The 21,335-nt window shown below is 40.3% G+C and overlaps 1 protein-coding gene and 1 long non-coding RNA gene across 4 annotated transcripts in view; one reads left to right on the top strand and one right to left on the bottom strand.

Moving 5' to 3' along the window:
• Positions 1-21,335, bottom strand: part of ASAP1 (ArfGAP with SH3 domain, ankyrin repeat and PH domain 1) — a 299,002-nt gene that overhangs the window by 226,888 nt on the left and 50,779 nt on the right. For both annotated transcript variants that reach the window (XM_045005497.1, XM_045005498.1), the window contains exon 3: positions 14,200-14,329. In XM_045005497.1, coding sequence (XP_044861432.1) covers positions 14,200-14,329 — 130 coding nt within the window. The remainder of the gene's footprint in view (positions 1-14,199; positions 14,330-21,335) is intronic.
• LOC123363918 lies at positions 13,795-19,959 on the top strand. Of its 2 annotated transcripts, none has more exons than XR_006576943.1 (4): positions 13,795-14,032; positions 16,422-16,496; positions 19,216-19,288; positions 19,659-19,959. It is a non-coding gene; the product is annotated as an uncharacterized LOC123363918 (long non-coding RNA). The 2 variants fall into 2 exon arrangements; XR_006576944.1 differs by lacking the exons at positions 13,795-14,032; positions 16,422-16,496 and adding exons at positions 17,474-17,624; positions 17,746-17,830.

Raw genomic sequence — 21,335 nt, 5'->3', positions numbered from 1 at the left:
GACGGCGAACCGCGGCCCCTGGGAGCCGCGATCAGCCGAACCTGCCGATGCAGCAGGTAAACAAACTGGCCCGGCCCGCCAAGGCGCTTACCCTGGTGAGCCACGTGCCAGAGGTTGCCGACTCCCGGTGTACGCTATGTTTTCAAGGTAAATGATAATAGCACTCAGCTCAGATCAAAGCTATGAGTTTCAGAATTCAGTCCCTCTTCTGAGAAAGAATTCACTGGGCACTACTGACACATCACTTAATTCAGCATAGATACCATCGCTAAAGAGCTCTGCTAAAGTATGGTGAGGATTACATATAAATTGGTTTTAGTAGTGGGATTATTATTTTGATAGAATGATGTTTTTGTCAAACACAGTACTCACTAAAATTGTTGCTTTTAATCATATCTATGTTACTTTCCATTTGTTGTAAACTTCTTTAAATGTCTTGTGAAAGACACAGGCACAATGTCACCCTCTGAAAAGTAACAGGTACACCAAGAGAAAGTTTCGACAAATTTTGCAAGCTTCACAGTAAATATAGACTAAGCAGCAATCAAATCCTGGAAGTGTGTTCAAGAACACCAAGCTGGTGGTTTTTGGTGGCAAGTAGGGGGAAACTTACTATACATTTGAGCAGAAAAACAAAATAATGAATGTATTCATAACCATGAGTTTTCACTAAGCAATTTTTTCTGCCTGTACATCTTCTAGGAAATTAAATTATTTGAAACATATATAATGATACATTAGAACAATTATTCTACACGGTAAAATTAGTAAGAATAAAAATCAGTTAAACAAACTTCATACACAAAATAAAAAAGTGATTATTCCTTTTTTTCTTGAAATGAAAAAAAAATAATTTACCTACATTTAATGTAATACAAAATTAATTTGTAATCACAATTAGTCATGTGCCTAGCTGTTATTAGGTTGCCATTTCCTGTATGCATTATGGAAGAGGCCAGTTTTGAGGAAGGACTTGAATGCAAACACCATGGTGGTTTTATGGATTTTCACTGGGAGCTTCTACCTGATTCAGATTACAACCATCTCAATATTAACCTGTCCTGATGAGACATCAAGTAGGTGGCAGTTGTCAAATATTCAGGCAGCATGACAGACAGTGCTAGAGGATGCTCATACAGCAGAAGCTGCTGCCAGTTGTCAGGCCCATCAACACCCTTTATGAGGGCATCATGACATCAAGCTTGCTACAAAGCTGTGGATTTATAGAACAACAGTTTTATGCCAACTCTGTTGGATGGAAGTGAAACATGGGAACTGAGGAAGGCTGAATAATACCGGATTGATGTTTTCAATTCTCATCATCTCTGCCAGCTGCTCCATATCAAGAGGCAAACAAGAACATCAGATCAAGAACAGAAAGGAGGACATTTGAAGCTGAACCCAGCTATTCCCTCTGTCAGCAATGGTTCAGTTTCAGCAGCTTTCTTGATATGGACATATTATAAGAATATAAGACCAGCAAGTTCTGAAGCGTGTGTACCAAGGATTGCCACTAAACGCCAGTGATCACATAGGTATCGAAAGCTTCAGTGGCATGACAAGATTGCCAGTGATGGACAAACTGAATATACAATCAGCCTTAAGCACCTTGCCAAAGACTGATTCAAGTGGCACTCAATTTGCAAGGAGTCCATGTCCCTTTGAGATTTGCCATGATGATTCTCCCCACTCATGACTATATTCTGTTTGTGTGAATGGTTGTCTAAGAAGTAGAGAATCAGAGGGGGAAGCAGCGAAGGAATTTCAAGAGGGAGTGTGACAGTCACAGCAATAAATTGGGAAGACTAGCACAGCAACATTCTGAATTGACTCAAGGAGCTGAGGTTGCAGGCATAAAGGCCAGAAGAGATTACAGAGGTCAATGCGCAAGACGATCTCAGTGTAGGCAGAAGTTTTGGCAGTGTGGCAGACAGGAAGAGTCAAATCTTGGAGATGTTGTGTAGTAGGAAGACGTGGAAAGGGGAAAAGAAATTGTATGAAGTGAGATTATAAAATAGGAGGGTTGATTAAATGGAAAGCTACAAGAAGGCTGTTTTAGATGAAGTTAACAGCATGAATAAAGCTCTCACACCAACAGTAGCAAGACTAAGGAGCAGAGCATGGAAGAACCAAATGCTCAGTGAAAGAGAATCAGGGGAGGAAGAGAGACAAATAAGGTCCATGAAGTGGGCTGGAGCATTTTTTTTTTTTTAAAGGAGGCAATTTTGAATTAGATCCTGAAAAGTTCAAATTATAACCGTATAAAATAAATGGAAAACTTTACCAATAGCTTAAAAGCCCTGCAATATTAATGTAAGGTTAAAACGTTGATTAGTGCATCAAACTGTGTTTTTTCTACCCTTCCTAATTTTCAGTAAAGGATTCACCATTAAGACATTTCCCCACTCATAATATTAAAGCAGAGAAGAGAATTTATCTTTCTTCTAATTCTCTGCACCAATTCTCTGCTGTTAAAGGAACAAATGTCTCCTCTGTTACTAACAGATTAGATTAAGCGAGGATTATGAAAACTCAAATTACTGTCACTTTACTTTTGGCATTTCTCTCAGTTTCGACAATGAGTCAGATTCACTTTCAGGTACCTAGTGCCTCAATGATGGATTTGAAACCCTGAAGTGGAAAGTTTATTTGTGAACAATTTTATTATATTGCTCTTTAATTATGGAAATATTTCTATTGGTCTTACATTTTATGAGATCTTCTTTTTACACAATTTAAATATTCCAGCCAAATATAAATTGAACACCCCTTTAAGAGAACACCTCTTCTTGTAGGGTATCTGTTCTAGTTCTCCAGACTGCATGGTGAACATTCCATCGTGGCTTGAAAGCAGCAAGGCTTAACTGAACAGCACACTGAGCAGAGCACCTAGGAGCACTTCCAAATGTGCCATTAATTGATGAGCACACAGGCACACTCCTGTATGTACAGAGTTCCAGGGAAGCAGCAGTACTCTCCTGAACAGTATATGAGCCACTAAACAGCACTGAGGGGCACTTTTGAAGGTGCCCCTAAAAAATGAACACAGTAAAAAATTAAGGCAAGTTACTTTGCCCTACCTGAAATTTTGATTTAAAACCACTATCTTTACCCACACCAGACATTTGTTCTTAAGATGAAATCAGCTGGGCTTTGTTTGCTTGTTATAATCCAGTATTTCTGTTTCTATTGGATCAAGGGTAAAACTGATGACAGTATATGGATATGCACTGCAGCTTGTAAATATACAGAGCTAAATATAATCCATTGCATTTTTGTGTGGCATGTAATTATAAGTATGTGACAGGATTTAGCAGCCTCTTCCCTCCCTCAATATTTCTGATATCCTGATTAGAAGTCACTCTTTTAAAAAACCTGTATGAGCGCTGTCCCTGTTTCCCACATGTTTTAGAGAAATCATATACCTGGTTTTACTTATTTGGTGTGGAATTAGTTATGCAGTAAAAAATAATTATCCTGAACTTCTTTTATGAAGCAAAGAGGATTTTGATTTCCTGCATGGCTCTTTTTGGATGTTTTGCTATCAAGAACATATGTACTAAAGCACTCCTTTGAAACTTAAGTATAGCTTAGTGTTTAAACTTAGCTCTTACATAACTAACCACAAGCACTGCCACAATGCTGGACTGCTTGGTAACATGCTACAAACTGCAAAAAGGCTAGAAAAGCTGGCTTTAAATTTTGTACTGTTGGGATCCTTTAGAGCCATTATTTTAAGTAACTTATTTTGGATTTCAAATTGGAACAAATTAGAAATGTATGATTTATGTTACAGTACTGCAGGGGGAAAGCGTGTACTTTAGCAGAAATAAAAGTCAAAGAAAGATGGCTTTCCACTTTAACCAGTGACTCAAAAACAGACTTCACAGTGGTTTCAGAACAGTAAATTGTAATCAGCAAAGTATGTATCACAGAATAAAAGCAGTTGACTTAAAACCTAGGCTTGATCTACACTACCAACTTATGTTGGTATAACTACATCAATCAAGAGTTTGGGAAATCCACATCCCTGAGCGACACAGTTATAACAACCTAACCCCCTCCCCCGTCAGCTGCAGCACTGTAAGTGTAGACAAGCCCTTAGTCAACTTGAAATCTAGTGCGTGGTCTTTCCTCCTCTCTCTCTATACCCCATCAGCAGGCGATCTTCTCCACTCACCTGGTTTCAACTACCACCTTTTATGTCAATGCCTCACTATGCCTGACAGTCCCTCTCTCTGTCAAAACCCACATCCTAGCCTGTTTTCCTGATCTCATTTTCATTATCCTGTCATTATTTTAAACTTAACGTGGTCCAGGCTGAATTCATCATTTTCCTTCCCTCCTCACCCCACATCAAGCCCTCACTAGTTCCCCCTTTCTCCAGCAGTGTTAATACCAACAATCTTCCAGTCACTCATACCTACAATTTAAGTGTCATCTTGGACTCTGCCCTGTCTCTAGAACCACACATCCATATGGTATCTAAATCTTGTCATTTCTGCCTAAATAACAATTCAAAGGATTGGCCTTTTCTCTTTGTCCACAGTGCCAAAACTCTGATGGACCCTTACCTTGCTCCTTGACTGCAGATACCTTGTCTCCTTCAAGTTTATTTGATCTTTGCAATTGGGTTTCACTTATTACCTATACAGAAAAAATCTTCTCAGCCCATCACTCTGACCACGACACTCTTTCTAAGTCTGTCTACTGGCTTTCCTTTCTCTACCACATCAAATACAATCTTCTCATCCTTTACTTTAAGGCCCTCCACCAGTTAGTTCCACCCTTTCTGTCCATTCTAATAATTTATCTAATGTCAGCTACTTTGTTTGCTTTTTACTGCTTTGTCCAGTTGCCCCATATGCATCTATACACTTTCTTCTATTTGCATGGAATGCCTTCTCCAAAATTATCTGTAAAGGCACTGTCACAGTTTCAGGGTATCTGTACCTGCATTCCCACTCTGTGATCCCTGAAGGGTACCCACAGAAAGGTTTCCAGCTCTCACTTCCACCTTTTTGTGCACAGACCCACATCTCACTCCCTTCTGACTGGGGATTTTAAGGCTGCACTAATATCTCCAGCAAGCCAGACAGCCTAAAAAGGCCAATGCCTGCACTTTTGCTTTCTCTCTGAGGGCTACAAAGAACATACCACCCATAGTTATAAGTTACCACACTGCTCCTTCTAAGCCAGCACTTTTATTCTTACAGTAAAAGCATTACAGAAAAGACACAATACAACAATAAAAGCAACTACACACATGCTAAAAAGCTTACCAGAGATCACCTCCAACATCAACCTGGAGCTCTGGTAGGTTTTATTCCCTCTAAACTCACAGAAGGGTTTTCTTCATGGTTACGGGTTCATTTGTCTTAGATCCAGAACAGATCAGCCATTTCTTTATACAGATCAGGCCTGATAAGCAGCAGACAATGACCCTCTCCTCCGGGCTTGCCTTCAAAAGGCTGGGTTTTTGCATAACTCGAGTTGGGGAATTTGCATTAAGCTCCCCCTATGGGTTCCCCAGTAAATTCATTTGTTGCTTACTGTCCCAAAAGTCCATATTTGACTGGAACATTTTAAATATAATCTTTTGAAGGTATACATTATCCCCAAATGTGAAACAGTTGTGGGTGAGGACAAAGTCAAAAAGTTCAGCCACCAGGTTTGGCATGACATTATCAGGAACAATATCTCTGATAACCACATTTGGGGACAACATATACATTCAAGTCAGCGGCACTGCTATGGGTACCCGCATGGCCCCACAGTATGCCAACATTTTTATGGCTGACTTAAAATAACACTTCCTCAGCTCTCATCCCCTAATGCCCCTACTCTACTTGTGCTACAATGATGACATCTTCATTATCTGACCCCTGGAAAAGAAACCCTTGAGGAAGTTCACCATGATTTCAACAATTTCCACCCCACCATCAACCTCAGCCTGGACTAGTCCACACAAGAGATCCACTTCCTGGACACTACAGTGCTAATAAGCAATGGTCACATAAACACCACCCTATACCAGAAACCTACTGACTGCTATACTTACCTACGTGCCTCCAGCTTTCATCCAGACCACACCACACGATCCACTATCTACAGCCAAGCTCTACGATACAACCGCATTTGCTCCAACCCCTCAGAGACAAACACCTATAAGATCTCTATCAAGCATTCTTACCCACCTGCTGAAGTGAAGAAACAAACTGACAGCCCGAAGAGAACCCAGAAGTACTACATGACAGGCCCAACACAGAATGTAACAGAATGACACTAGCAGTCACCTTCAGCCCCCAACTAAAACCTCTCTAGCGCATCATCAAGGATCTACAACCTATCCTGAAGGACGATCCCTCATTCTCACAGATCTTGGGAGACAGGCCAGTCCTCGCTTACAGACAGCCCCCCAACCTGAAGCAAATACTCACCAGCAACCACACAACAAAACACTAACCCAGGAACCTATCCTTGCAACAAAGCCTGTTGCGAACTCTGTCCACATATCTATTCAGGGGACACCATCATAAGGCCTAATCACATCAGTCATACTATCAGAGGCTCGTTCACCTGCACATCTACCAACGTGATATATGCCAGCATGTGCCAGCAATGCCCCTCTGCCACGTACATTGGCCAAACCAGACAGTCTCTACACAAAAGAATAAATAGACACAAATCAGACGTCAAGATATATAACATTCAAAAACCAGTCGGAGAACACTTCAACCTCCCTGATCACTCAATTACAGACCTCAAAGTCATAATACTCCAACAAAAAAACTTCAGAAACAGACTCCAATGAGAAATTGCAGAATTGGAATTAATTTGCAAACTGGACACCATTAAATTAGGCTTGAATAAAGACTGGGAGTGGATGGGTCATTACACAAAGTAAAAACTATTTCTCCATGCTAATGTTTTCCCCTACTGTTACTTACACCTTCTTGTCAACTGTTGGAAATGGGCCATTCTGATTATCACTACATTTTTTTTCTCCTGCTGATAATAGCCCGCCTTAATTGATTACTCTCATTATAGTTGGTATGGCAATACCCATTTTTTCATGTTCTGTGTGTGTGTGTGTGTGTGTGTGTGTATATATATATATATATATATATATATATATATATATATTCCTACTGTATTTTCCACTGCATGCGTCCGATGAAGTGGGTTTTAGCCCACAAAAGCTTATGCTCAAATAAATTTGTTGTGGCACCTTAGAGACTAAGTACTCCTCATTCTTTTTACAAACAGTCAGTCACTCTTCAAAAAAATATTTTTGTATTACTACTACTTCGTCCTCCCCATGTCCCAATCCTACTCCACCCACTCATGCACACACGGGTTTGTTATACCTACTTTAAACATCTTAAATTTCAACCCTGAATATTCAAACACATGTATATGAGTAGTCTCACTGAACTCAATGACTTTGCTCATGGGCAGAGTTATTCATAAATGCTTTCATGATCAGGGCCTCAGACTGTAAGTCTTCAAAGCACCAACTTCTTACAGTTTTTACAAGACTCTGTCGTGTTGGGCACTGACTTGGTTAGGACCTCTAGGCGTTACTGTAATATAAGTAATTACATATAAAAAACTACGTTAAAAGAACATTACGGTTATATTAAGGCAGGGGTCCTGTGGAAAACATGTGATCATGATCATTAAAGACTATCATAATATTAATTGAAGTTATTAATATTAATTTAAGACTATAATAATATATGTACTAGGGAGCAATCTTAATTCTGGAACTTCCTAATGCTGAGTGCTTGATTTTGCAACCTTACAAGCAATTGCAAACATGGGTCTTATGATGGAAAGTATTAGGCAAAATTAGGCAGCTTCCATATGAGGAAAGATTAAAAAGACTGGGACTTTTTAGCTTGGAAAAGAGACGACTAAGGGACGATATGATAGAGGTCTATAAATTAATGACTGGTGTGGAGAAAGTAAATAAGGAAGCGTTATTTACTCCTTCTCATAACACAAGAACTAGGGGTCACCAAATGAAATTAATAGGCAGCAGGTTTAAAACAAACAAAAGCAAGTATTTTTTCCACACAACACACAGTCAACCTGTGGAACTCCTTGCCAGAGGATGTTGTGAAGACCAGGACTATAACAGGGTTCAAAAAAGAACTAGATACATTCATGGAGGATAGGTCCATCAATGGCTATTAGCCAGGATGGGCAGGGATGGTATCCCTAGCCTCTGTTTGCCAGAAGCTGGGAATGGGCGATGGATCACTTTATGATTACCTGTACTGTTCATTCCCCCTGTGGCGCCTGGCATTGGCCACTGTTGGCAGACAGGATACTGGGCTAGATGGATCTTTGGTCTGACCCAGTATGGTCATCTTATGTTAACTATAGGTATGCTATAATGTCTAACATACAGAGTCACATTACCTATACTATAATGAATTTAAAGTTTTAGCACTACATGAGCTTTGGAGTCATCCTGCCAGTTTTTGTCATTTTACAATCCTATTTTTTTATGTCTTTCTAAACTAAAGCAGAAAGTGACCAGCAATACAAGATAAACAAGTTTAAAAAACATTCACCTTCCAGTCTCATCTTAGATAATACATTTAACTGTAGCAGAGAAATTTTCAGAACTTTGCTTCTTTTAAGTTGTCACTCTTAAGTTGTGCTGTAATTGGGACCATGAAATACACTAGTCCCAGCTTATTTGATTAAATATCTATTCACTATTTTATTGATGGAGAGTGTATTAGTTATATTGTATCTACAGGAGGAAAAGCACTATTAACATTTGTATTTATAGATATGAAATGTTCATAGTGCTTTTATGGTATATTACAACAAAATTCTACCAGAGACCAGAATAGACAGCAAAACATGGGAAACAGAAAATTATTTTGGCACTCATGTTTTGTAGTTACCCAACATCACCTTTCATCCCATCTAAGCAGGTCCTAAATTTACCTATAAATATAGCTTTATGAGATTACTACTACTGACAAATCCTTCAGGCCTGAGAAAGTGCTCACAGTTTTTAACTTCTCTTTACTACTATTCAGTGAAAAGTGGTATTTAACTCAAACTGTAAGAGTGCTACAGAAATGTACAGTAAAGTAGCCATTGGAAGCAATTGTTAGTGGTGAAGGCTATGTCACAAGCTTAAATCCAGACCAGGTCAGTAGTGATGGAAAATCATCTCATGGCTGTTTAGCAGCCCGTGTAGAGTGAGTTTGGAGTCTTGGTCTAGTTTTAATATGCAAGTGAGCATATGACAAACCCCACTAAAAACATATGTAGTGCACCAGCTATCAGCCTTAAAAGAGAGACTAAAGATTGTGTGGTCATGATAACTGAGTTACCCCTTCACTGTAGAAGTCTTCCTCCAGTTTAGGATTGAGGCACTTTGGCAAGGTAGTGAAGAGAGCCTTGAATTGCTACTGCACATCTGGAACTTATATATGGAGATATACCTATCTCATAGAACTGGAAGGGACCTTGAAAGACCACTGAGTCTAGTCCCCTAGCCTTCACTAGCAAGACCAAGTACTGTCCCTGACAGTTTTGCTTTTTCCCCCGGATCCTAAATGGCCCCTTCAAGGATTAAACTCACAACCCTGGGTTTAGCAGGCCAATGCTCAAACCACTGAGCTATCCCTCCCCCCCAACTTGTGCTGTGAATAGTTGTTTTAATTCCCCAAGATTCAAATAAGCTGGCACTTTGCACAAATACTGAATTCACACATATTACTTTTAATGATAGAAGATTAACTGTTTCAGTAATTTGGTCCATGGGGCTATTTGATTTAAAAGCATGCTTTCCAAGAACAAAACTGAGAGGCTACACTTGAGCAGATCAGATCAACACTCACAACTAGTGCCCATATACAATCCTATCCTATGCCTTCAATAACTTGTATATTGTCCTGTGGTATGACTACATACACCCAATGTTCTAATGACCCATCAACTTTATATATTTTTTAATTATATATAACTACTGTGCAATACTCTCATTGTGACTTTAACATTATGTCAAGAAAAATCTTTGGAAGAAAATACCAAAACATTCCAAGCTTTGTTGAACAAAAACTATCACCATAAAATTTAATTTTCTCCCATTGGCTCTTAAATCCTTCATTCTTCTATCAATGCAAACATATGTAAATATCGGTAACACCCATTATTTTAGCTTTAGTAGGAATTACCACATAATCCCCTTTTACTGATGAAATAATTACTTTAGATAATATCAGATACTTTAAATTAAACCACTAGTTTATATAATGAGTCCTGCAATTCTCTTTGCATGTGTTACCTGATAAAACACTTTTTTACAAGTATTTAAGATTCAAGCAGTTTGATTTAAAAGAGCTCACATGGTCTGTTTTAGTTCCCTGACTAGATGAGAACTCACAAGATCAGGATTTTTTGTGGAAACACTTGTGAAATTTAAAATCTGCTTTCCATTAATATTCTATAATATTATCCTAAAACAGACTATACCTTAAAACAGACTTTCCTGCCAGTAAGTTCATTTACTAGAATATTGCAAAATGCAGTCTCAAAGTGAATTTAAGAATTTGAACTAATATGTGCTCAACTTCACTGACTACAAGGGTTCCATGCTCTGTACCAGTGTGTAATTGCTGCTTTCTCCCTGACAGAATCTCACATTACATTTAGTTTTAACTTAAATATGATTTACAGAGAAAACTGAAATACACAAGAGTACTTCACAGAGTCGTTCTTAGTCTTCTGATGTTCTCTTGTGAAGAATATGCTCACATTTTCTTCTTAGGACCTTCTGCTAAAAATTTACCAAATTATAACACGCATATACTGGTGTCTTTTGATAACAATTTCTTCTCTAATTTTTCACCTGATACTAGGCTTAATTGCCATCCTATCGAATCTACAATATCCAATGAAGATAGCTTCTGGAATACAATTAACATGATATGAAAGCAGCAAAGAGTCCTGTGGCACCTTATAGACTAACAGACGTTTTGGAGCATGAGCTTTCGTGGGTGAATACCCACTTCATCGGATGCATGTCAGATGACATGCACCCAACGAAGTGGTTATTCACCCACGAAAGCTCATGCTGCAAAACGTCTGTTAGTCTATAAGGTGCCACAGGCCTCTTTGCTGCTTTTACAGATCCAGACTAACACGGCTACCCCTCTGATACATGATATGAAAGGAGTCACAAATGAATACGTATCAGTGTACTAAGGCAGCTGAATAAGCTACACTCTGACTTCTTGCATGGGGGAAAAAAAATACATGAAGAAACCCTAGTTAAGTTAGCCAACAAATTCCATTACCCTTTCTCCCACTTAAGTATACATGCCATCAGTTATGACATGAAAATGAGGAATTCACATTTCAGTGATGTCTTATTGGCACTGACTGTGAATGTGGAACAAATAAAATCAGAGCAGTTTTGTCACTGTCTTAATGAGACAGAGTGCTGATGCAATTGTTGATCGGAAAGAAGGTAGCCATTAAATTAATTTTGGGAGGGCACTACACAGAGTGGGTTGTGTCTATAGGTTTAATTCTCCTACTGTGGATAAACCAAGTTTTGAAACAAAAAAAATCACATTTCAAAAAAGTGAGAATGCAGAGTTTCCCTACAAAGTCTTTATATGGGCAATCCACCCATTTAAGCTTTTCACTTTCTTTGCAAGCCACCCCCATACCCCAACGTCTATGACTTAAAAATCAAGTTAAATATATTTTAAGTACCCAACAGAACAGTTTACTGGTTTGCTTTCTCCTCCCTCTGCCCCCTCAATAAAGACTTTCCTAAAATGTTAGTGGAACTTCAAAAGTAACTCCATTTGAACTTAAAATTGCTGATCTATTATATAAAGCATGCAGAATATATATAGTTTCACAAAAAATCCTCAAACTATCAATGCAAATATAAACAATGCTCATTACTGATCCTCTTATAAAAAAGTCAATGTGTAAAGTAATGTATTTCACCAAAACAGATACTATATATTCCAAAGGTCCAAGATTTGTACTATCACTACATAAATAGTGCAACATATGGCATATTAAACTTATCTATTCTGACTGCTGAATAGGGTCTCCTACCTATTTTGTTTTTAATTGGAAAGTCACAACTGATACTGTCTGTATATTTTTCTAATTATATAAATGTTATATTGTATTTGAACAGGTTTCAGAGTAGCAGCCGTGTTAGTCTGTATCCGCAAAAAGAACAGGAGTACTTGTGGCATCTTAGAGACTAACAAATTTATTTGAGCATAAGCTGTAGCCCACGAAAGCTTATGCTCAAATAAATGTGTTAGTCTCTAAGGGCTAGTCTACACTTACCTGCCAGTTCGACGCGGAGAGTTCGACTTTTCGGAGTTCGAACTATCGCGTCTAATATAGACGCGATAGTTCGAACTCCGGAAGCGCTCCGTTCGACTCCGGTACTCCACCACTACAAACGGCGGTGGCGGAGTCGACCTTGGAGCCGCGGAGTTCGGTTCCGCGGCGTCTGGACGGGTGAGTACTTCGAACTAGGGTACTTCGAATTCAGCTACGCTATTCACGTAGCTGAATTTGCGTACCCTAGTTCGACCCCCGTTCTTAGTGTAGACCAGGCCTAAGATGCCACAAGTACTCCTATTGTATTTGAAGTACACCTATAATTACCCTAAAAGTTGTCAGTGAAAAAGAATACCACTGTTGGATTTAAGCAACTCTATGAAATTTTACTTTAACTTTATCACTGCCTTTGGAGATGTAGCTTTCAAGAACCATCATCTGTACTACCAAACATATAATAATAGCTGTCCCTATTTCAAACTGTTGGAAACAGAAGGGTGCAATATTGTCAAGTGCAGAACAGAAGAAACTAGATTTCTGATAATTGTACAAGTGGGTATGTCTTATGAAATGATTCAATCTTCAAGTGAGAAATAAAGGCTGATCACTGCCAGATTTAAAAAGAAATGGGATGGTAATGCAATTGTATTTATCCAGCAATTCTATTACCATTCTATTACCTAATAAGTTATTGTAAAAAAGAATAGTTCCACTATAATTTTGAACATAGGGCACATTAATTAATTGTAATCTTATAGAATTATGTTTTGTATTCACAAGACTACCAAAAGAATGTCATGATTAATACTACTCCTTTGCATACCTCACAAGACATTTTGTCTCATATTAGCACTCAGCAAAATTTTGTAATATAGAGAAAATAGACACAATCTATCTTCTAGTCTATATGTAGCTCTTGAAACATTGACAAATGTGAGTTGAAATGTTAAGAAAATCATTATAGGGAACTGAGAGCTGTGAACTTTCAAACTAAGGTAATAAACATTTCACTTCATTTATATGGCAATATACTATGAACTTTGTCCTAATATAGGGAAGTGAAGGGTTTACATTGTCTTTCTTTCATCAGTTTTGTCCCTAAAAATATCACCTACACTTGTCCCATTCATCATAAAAACATACTGAAAATCCCGATGTCACAAGTGACAGATGCAGATCACAAGATGCAACAACGCCATCTCTGCAATTACACAATATGTCCAGTTCCCTCTGAGTACCCTCCCAGTTGCTTAAATAGGGGAGTAGGTTTAAGTACCAATACTATATGTATAACTTCAGGCTGCTAGGTTGAATGTGATGAAACCAAACTGACAGTTCTATTGCATCATTTTGTTTTCCCTTGACCCAGTTTCTTCCCAACTTATCTTCTCACCCTGCCTCCATCCCTTCACCCTGCTGCCTCACTTCTGAAGCAAATTTCCTCTGCTGCTTTCCCCCAGCCATCACATTCTTTGCTGGTCCCTGCCAAGCAGAATGGATCTACCACTATGCTGCCCAAGAGAACACAGCCTCCATTCCTCCAACCTCAGGCAGTTCTTCTGCTGCCACCATCATCGCCACCACAGAAAGGCAAAATCTGCGTGTGTTGTTGAAGAAGTTCATGCAATCTTGACCGTTTGACACATACAGGCTTCAGACCTCAGAGGTTTAAAAGGTGCGTTGTGTGTGCACGGGAAGGATGAAAGCTGACCGCAGGCTACCACCATGAAAAGCATGACTGAAAGGAGAGTATATACATGCCACCACCTCTAGCCCCGGGGCTTGCGGGTGCCACTCTCCCTGTCCCACTAGTTTCTGCGGGGCCAGGCGGGGACTCTTTACCTCCTCCAGCAGCGTGACCGTGTTCCTGCAGTTCTGCAGCCGGGTGGTGAAGCTGGAGGTGGTCGGAGAGTTGTAATCCTCCGTGGTCTCCGCGATGAACTCGGGCACGGTGATCTGGTCCGGCATGATCCTGCCCGGCGGGGACGAAGAAACAAGAGGGGGGGGGGAGGAGAGGGACAAGAGCGGGTTAAATGTAACACAGAGAGACACGGAGCATCCACCGGCACAGCCCGAGAGGCAGGAACTCCTGTGCCCGGCCCCCAGCTCCCTGCGGACGGGGGGCTCCCTCCGGCGGGCTCAGCCCCCGCCCGCTGCGGCCAGCTCTCCCGCCCGCGCTCGGGGCTGAGGAGGCGCCGCCGCGGCTCCCGCCCGGGGACCCCTCGCTCGCCGCTGTCCCGGGGAGGGGGCTGGGAAGTTGAGCACTAACTTGTGCGGGCTCCGGCTGCGCCCCCGGCCGGCGGGGGGGGAGCGCAGGGGGAGGAGGAGGAGGGGCGGCGGCGTTGGCGGCTCCGGGGAGTTACTCGCGCTCCAGCCGCCTCTGACAGCCACTGCGTGAGTGACACTCGGCTCAGCCACCTTCCCTCCCTCCCGCAGCCGTTACGTGGGCAAACAAGGAAGTGCTCTGCGCCTGCGCCGAACTCGGCCGACACACACACACACACACGCGCGCGCGACCACGGGGGGGGGGGTGCGCGCGCCACCCGCAGCAGCCCGGCGCGAGACGAGAGGCCGCGCTGGAGCCGCGCGCGCGCGCAGGCGGCCTGTCTGGGTTAGGACATTAAGAGCGGCAGACAGATTGAGGGCTGCGAAGGGGGAGCCGAGCCCAGCCCCCCCCGGCTCGGCTCGGCTCGGCTCCTTCCACGGGCACCCGCTGCTGCTGCTGTTAGCCCGGGCTGGGCTTGGGCATCCCCTGTACGCGCGCTGCCCTCCGTGCAAGGGGGAGGGCTCGGGGCCGGCTCTCCTGGCTCAGCAGTCGGCTTTGTCCTGTGCTGCTGGAATCAGACATCGGAGTGACTGTCTGCGCAGCGGATGGACGGGGGGGGGGATGCTATTATTTGTCGTCTTGTTTGCAGTCAAAGCACAAACATAAGGAAGCGGGCAAGAGCTCAGGAAGGAGCGCCTGTAATATAAGTGATGTAGGACAGATTTCAGGGAAAGGGCCCACAGGTTTCTCCTTTTCTCTGACACGACAGATGGTCTTCCTTTACCAGCCTGACCCCTGCTAGCTATACCCGTCCATATAGTCTAGTCCCCTCCTGACCGAATTGAACAATTATTCTGTATTACTTAACGAGCCCCATAAGATGATTTCGTAAGGAGTGTCCTCTCATCTTAATGTTCTGACCAAACATAAGAACAAGTTTAAATTCCAGCAACATCTTGGCACCAGTTCATATGATTGTCACCCAGCAAGGCACAGATCAATGAATTGCTAGTCTAGTTCCTGGATGAATCCCAACCTATCTAATCAGCTGAAGATAAATCTCAAGGGCAAGGCTGTAGTTTTTTTTTTTTAAATGTCCATCACAGCCATCAAATTAAAATGCTTTTGCTGTTTCTAGCACTCATAAATCTTTGTGCTGCAAGCATTTTATGATGGGGAGAGGAGGGGGCAAATTAAGATATTTCATATCTCAATAGGATTATGTTTCTGATTAAATAGTCCAGGCAAGTTGATTATATTGATTTTCTCCCCCAACAGCCTCCACTTTTCATTGATAGTAAGATATATGGGGCTCCTGTTTACACAATCACAAAATATAAACAATACATTTTAAAATAAAATTAATTACATATGTGAATCCTTTAAAATTATGTTACTTTCAAAGAGCTATAGCTGTATTTTTAATACTGAAAAGACTATTGTATTGCATAGATCACCATTATTCCCACCTGGATAAATCAAAACAGCAGCAGGAGTAGCCTGACATTTTCCAAAACCATACAAAGGATTCCTGGGATACACTTATCAACTTCAAGTCTAAAGTTATATAACCCATAAACTTTCAGAGGTGATATTTTTAAATACAGTAATATTTCTAAATAAGGTAAAATACATTTTCTGCATTGTTTTTCCACATAACTTTAGGAATTAACCTGATGAAAAGAATAAGTGCTTTTTAAAATTTCTCTTTCATTTTTATTTCTGTATATGCCTTTAAAAAAAAGCTTAGGCTCAAGAGGCCTAAATAATCACCAACCGCATCTGCTGTTTCAAACAGATTTGTATATTATGCTGCGTGGAGCCCCGCTCTTCCTATGACCTGCCATAATAAGAGCTGAGCATTGAGAACCAGGTAAATGCATGTATTCTTAAAAACTTCTCTAAAATGAATATTGTATAGTTGTATGTGCCCATGTCAAAAGTTTCTTCACACAATACTCCATATAAGTAACCACACTACAGTAAATCACACTTAGGTTTTAAAGTGGATTCACATGTAATCCTAAAAGTGTTCCTACCTTTCAAAAAAATAAAAAGCAATATAATACTGAAATTTATTGATAAATCTTAAAACCAGAAGTATCTGATTTGTGCCTACATGTTCTCTGTACAGTTTGCATCCTTTCTCTGCCAGAAAAATATGAGCAGTGCTGAAACAGTCCTGCCCGGAGAAGTTTCTTTCTTTGATCATGGTGCCTTAGCAGCAGCCTTCCATGTGTATTTATTCACATGGCCTGGCTTTCCCCTACACAGATGTAAGGGCTGTAAGACTGAGCCCTACATCAAGGAGGAGCACTCACCCTCATGTACTTTTCACTAGTAAAGCTGGCAGGGTCAGGCAGCTGGATAGCACAGACTTGCTGGGAGAGGACTAGCACTGGAAACTGAAGTGATGATGTAAGCTTCTGAATACCTGCAACCATTGAAGCGGTGGAGTCCGAGTCCCTGGGCCAGAGCATCCAGTCAGCTGAGTGTTGCATTCGTGCAGCTGACAGGATGATTAGGCTCTGGTTATATGTTTCAGGGGGCGGGAGATTTTAAAGAGCGTGAGACAGAGAATTAAGAGCCATAAGAAAAGTAGGGTTCACATTTTCCCTAGAAAAGGGACTTATCCAGTAAGATACAATGTTCTCTCTCAACTCCCACTGAATTCACAGGTACTGCTCAGTACTTTGCAGGATGAGGCCAAGACCATTCAAAAACAAAACACACACACACACACACCAATGGACTAACAATAACAGGATTGTAATAAAACAAAAAAATCTGTTTTGCAACCATGTTCTCTTTGAAGGTGACCAGCTGCTGTCCCTTTGAGAGAGCCCTGGGACTTGCTCACAGATGGATTACAAGTAGCACATAGATCGTAGCTGTCTGCTCTTTCTGGCCTTTTTTGACATTTTCTTTGCAGCCTAAGGCTTTCAATTCTGAATATCAGCGTTGAGATGCTTGTCACAACTGCCCTCGTGGAAAGTCCCAGGTGGGTATAGAAGGCATCAGCATTTATCAAAAAAATATTTGAGCTCTTGCTTCAAAATGCTGTAATTCCACTGCTTGGGTGCTTTATGAGTCCATGTTTAATTAATGAACTCTCTCAATAGGCTGTTCTTAATAAGACAGAAAAAAAAAGTAAGCCAACTACAGTATCTTTGGTCTGGTCTTGCAATCAACATGCCTGTGTAAGTGGTAGGTGTTTATCACTGATGCTATTATTATAAATAATTTGTATCACCATAGTTCCTGAGGCCCAATGCCCCATTGTGCTAGACACTGAACAAAAAATATAACAAAGAGATGGTCCCTGTCCCAAAGATCCCCATTTTAAGACAAAAAACAGCCGACAGTGTGAAGACACGATTACTGTGAGGCAGTTATGACCAGTGTAATAAACAGCAGTCACAGCATACCACTTGCCTCACCATGTGAAGCATTTTGGAAACCGCATGACATAGGTTGGTTTTTAAGAGAGTCTGAAAGGAGGAAAACATAGAGTGTGTTACAGATATTTACAGGGAGTTCTTGCCACTACATTAGAATTGGTATCAGAAAAAGCACAAGACTGTTTATCCAAAATGTTGACAAATGGGCAATCAAGGAGGGTATTGTTGGTGCATCGGGAGTTTAAATCTCTGTAGCATGTAAGAAATGATGGGCAGTGCCAGAGTAGACTAGAAAGGGCCTTAAAGTGAAAGACCGTTTGTTCATGATGCAGTGGAAAAAAACGGAGACAGGATGAATGCAAGGAGGGAGATGAGATTGAATGAGCCAGGAAGGTGATCTTTACAGCAGTGTTTTGAATGGATATAAGTAGGGTATGAAGGCCAGAGAGGAGGTTTCAATAGTCAAAGTGCAAGAAGAGGAGGGCCTGGATAAGTGTTTTAGCTATGTGGATGGGATGGAAAGGCTGGATCTTGGAGTTGTTATGCAGGAAGAAATTGCAACATTTAGACACAGCCTGCATATGATGGTTTTAGAGAAAGGGATGTCCAGATTATAAAACAAATTTCTAGTGTGCATACTTGTATTCTTCAGTTTCAATCAAAAGTATTCAATATTATTCTTCTCTTCTTGTTCTAATCTATTGTATAGTGTTGCTCTATGCTTAAAATAGCAATACCATTTCATCCCAGAAGTGGTTGCATTTTCATAGTGAATTCTTTGGTATCTCAAAGGAAGAAAAACTTTATATACATAAGTTATTATGGTTATATATGTATAGGTTAAGTCTCATAATAACATGCAAAGAACTTCCACTACCTTTAAGAGAAAATACACATGTATATCTATGTGCATTAGAAATATCCAGGAATAACTCTAAATTTGCAACTATTATAATTTTGGTTGAATGTTGAGCCTGAAGATAAGAACAATCTGTTAAATAAATAAAGTTAAAGCAAGGATGAATTTCGCTTGTTATTTGCAAGTGTGGTATCAGCTGTACCAAGATTCAGTACATATTTTTTGTAAATAGGTCACACATAGCTTGAATGTTCTTTTTATTTATTATTTACATAAGGATATGTAATATCATCTACTTTGTACTTCAGCTTGAAATGTTTTGTTCAATTCAGGAGCAATTTCACCTTCAGAAACAGTGTCCTAGTACCAACATGTTCAAGCAGCTGACTCAACCTTGTGTGATAGGTAAAAAAAATGCATTTTAAATACAGCATGTTTATACTTTTCATCTCATGAAATGCACCATGTACTCACAGTGAAAGGCTAAATCTATTTTAAATGTTGAAGCCTATACCACATATTGACATTGGTGCTAATTTGCTATAAGGAAACCTATATGATAAATTGCAAACTGTCTTCACTAAAGAGACTATGGGATATGACATTTACAAACAAATCTTTGAAATTATTGTTATTTTTGGCACATAATAGTCGGTTGCCTTTACAATCAAAGAAAGCAACTATCCCTCTACCTCACATAAACTCTGTTTATATACAAAAAAACACAAAAATCTGATCAAAATTCTGATTGACATTATGTGTTTTTATGTTACAGCATCCAGCAGCCTGGCTTGTGGAATACATAGCTGCCTCAATTTTTTTTGTTACTCCTGTGTAGCTGTTTTCGATACTGGCATCAGCTGATTTCAATTTTCAAACTGACAACTTCAAGTATTTTTCTTTACTTGGTATTTAAAATTAGATAAGGAAACATAGATAACTATCTTGGAAAACTATCTTTCAGTTTCAGAGCATATTTTCAGTAATAGTGAGGTAAACAAAAGGCCCTTTTTACAGTCTTTCAATATTAATATGATAGGAAAAAAAGATACATTGTTTTCCCATTATAGATGAAATTTTAGTAACATTAAGTTCTGTCATTTTAATACTATGTGTTAATGAAAAAGATCAAATAAAAACATATAACTGATTACATATTTTGCATGTTGTCCACTTTATCTTTAATGTCCTGTGATATTGGCTTATGCTAATGGTGGATGCCCTCAAATAGCTGTGTCAGAAGACAACTGAAAGCAAAAACCCTGAAACCTAAGTAGAGCATTAAATTACATGAGATTAAGCTGACTAATTTGCTGATTCAGTTGTGCCTTTGTTTTTGGTATTGTCATGCAAGATCAAGAGTCATACAGACAAACACATAATGGCATTCCAGACTCATAGTAACAACAACAAGCAGTGGTCTATTCTTTGGATCCTTGGTATCCTGCCAAAATAAATACAGAGCAAACAGGAACTAACACAAGTGGTACCAGGATGATGCCACAGAAGATGTTCTCTTGTTATTACTGTAGGTGTGTTGAATATTGTATTCTTTGATTGCAGATGCTCCCTTTAAGAAACCCTCTCTAATTCATAGGAAAGATAATTGTGGGATGGGGGGGAAGAGTTTAGATTAAACAGGGCTTTCTCTTACCTTAAAGTATCAGAGGGGTAGCCATGTTAGTCTGGTTCTGTAGAAGCAGCAAAGAATCCTGTGGCACCTTATAGACTAACAGACATTTTGCAGCATGAGCTTTCGTGGGTGAATACCCACTTCTTCGGATGCAAGCAGTGGAAATTTCCAGGGGCAGGTATGTATATATAAGCAAGCAAGAAGCAAGCTAGAGATAACGAGGTTAGATCAATCAGGGAGGATGAGGCCCTGTTCCAGCAGCTGAGGTGTGAAAACCAAGGGAGGAGAAACTGATTCTGTAATTGGCAAGCCATTCACAGTCTTTGTTTAGTCCTAAACTGATGGTGTTAAATTTGCAGATGAACTGGAGCTCAGCAGTTTCTCTTTGAAGTCTGGTCCTAAAGTTTTTTTGCTGTAGGATGGCCACCTTAAAATCTGCTATTGTGTGGCCAGGGAGGTTGAAGTGTTCTCCTACAGGTTTTTGTATATTGCCATTCCTAATGTCTGATTTGTGTCCATTTATCCTTTTCCTTAGAGACTGTCCAGTTTGGCCGATGTACATAGCAGAGGGGCATTGCTGGCATATGATGGCATATATTACATTGGTGGACGTGCAGGTGAATGAACCGGTGATGGTGTGGCTGATCTGGTTAGGTCCTGTGATGGTGTTGCTGGTGTAGATATGTGGGCAGAGTTGGCATCGAGGTTTGTTGCATGGGTTGGTTCCTGAGCTAGAGTTACTATGGTGCGGTGTGCAGTTGTTGGTGAGAATATGCTTCAGGTTGGCAGGTTGTCTGTGGGCGAGGACTGGCCTGCCAC

Source organism: Mauremys mutica, chromosome 2, assembly GCF_020497125.1.
Source record: "Mauremys mutica isolate MM-2020 ecotype Southern chromosome 2, ASM2049712v1, whole genome shotgun sequence".
NCBI classification, from domain to species: domain Eukaryota; kingdom Metazoa; phylum Chordata; order Testudines; family Geoemydidae; genus Mauremys; species Mauremys mutica.
This window is presented reverse-complemented; position numbering and strand designations above follow the sequence as displayed.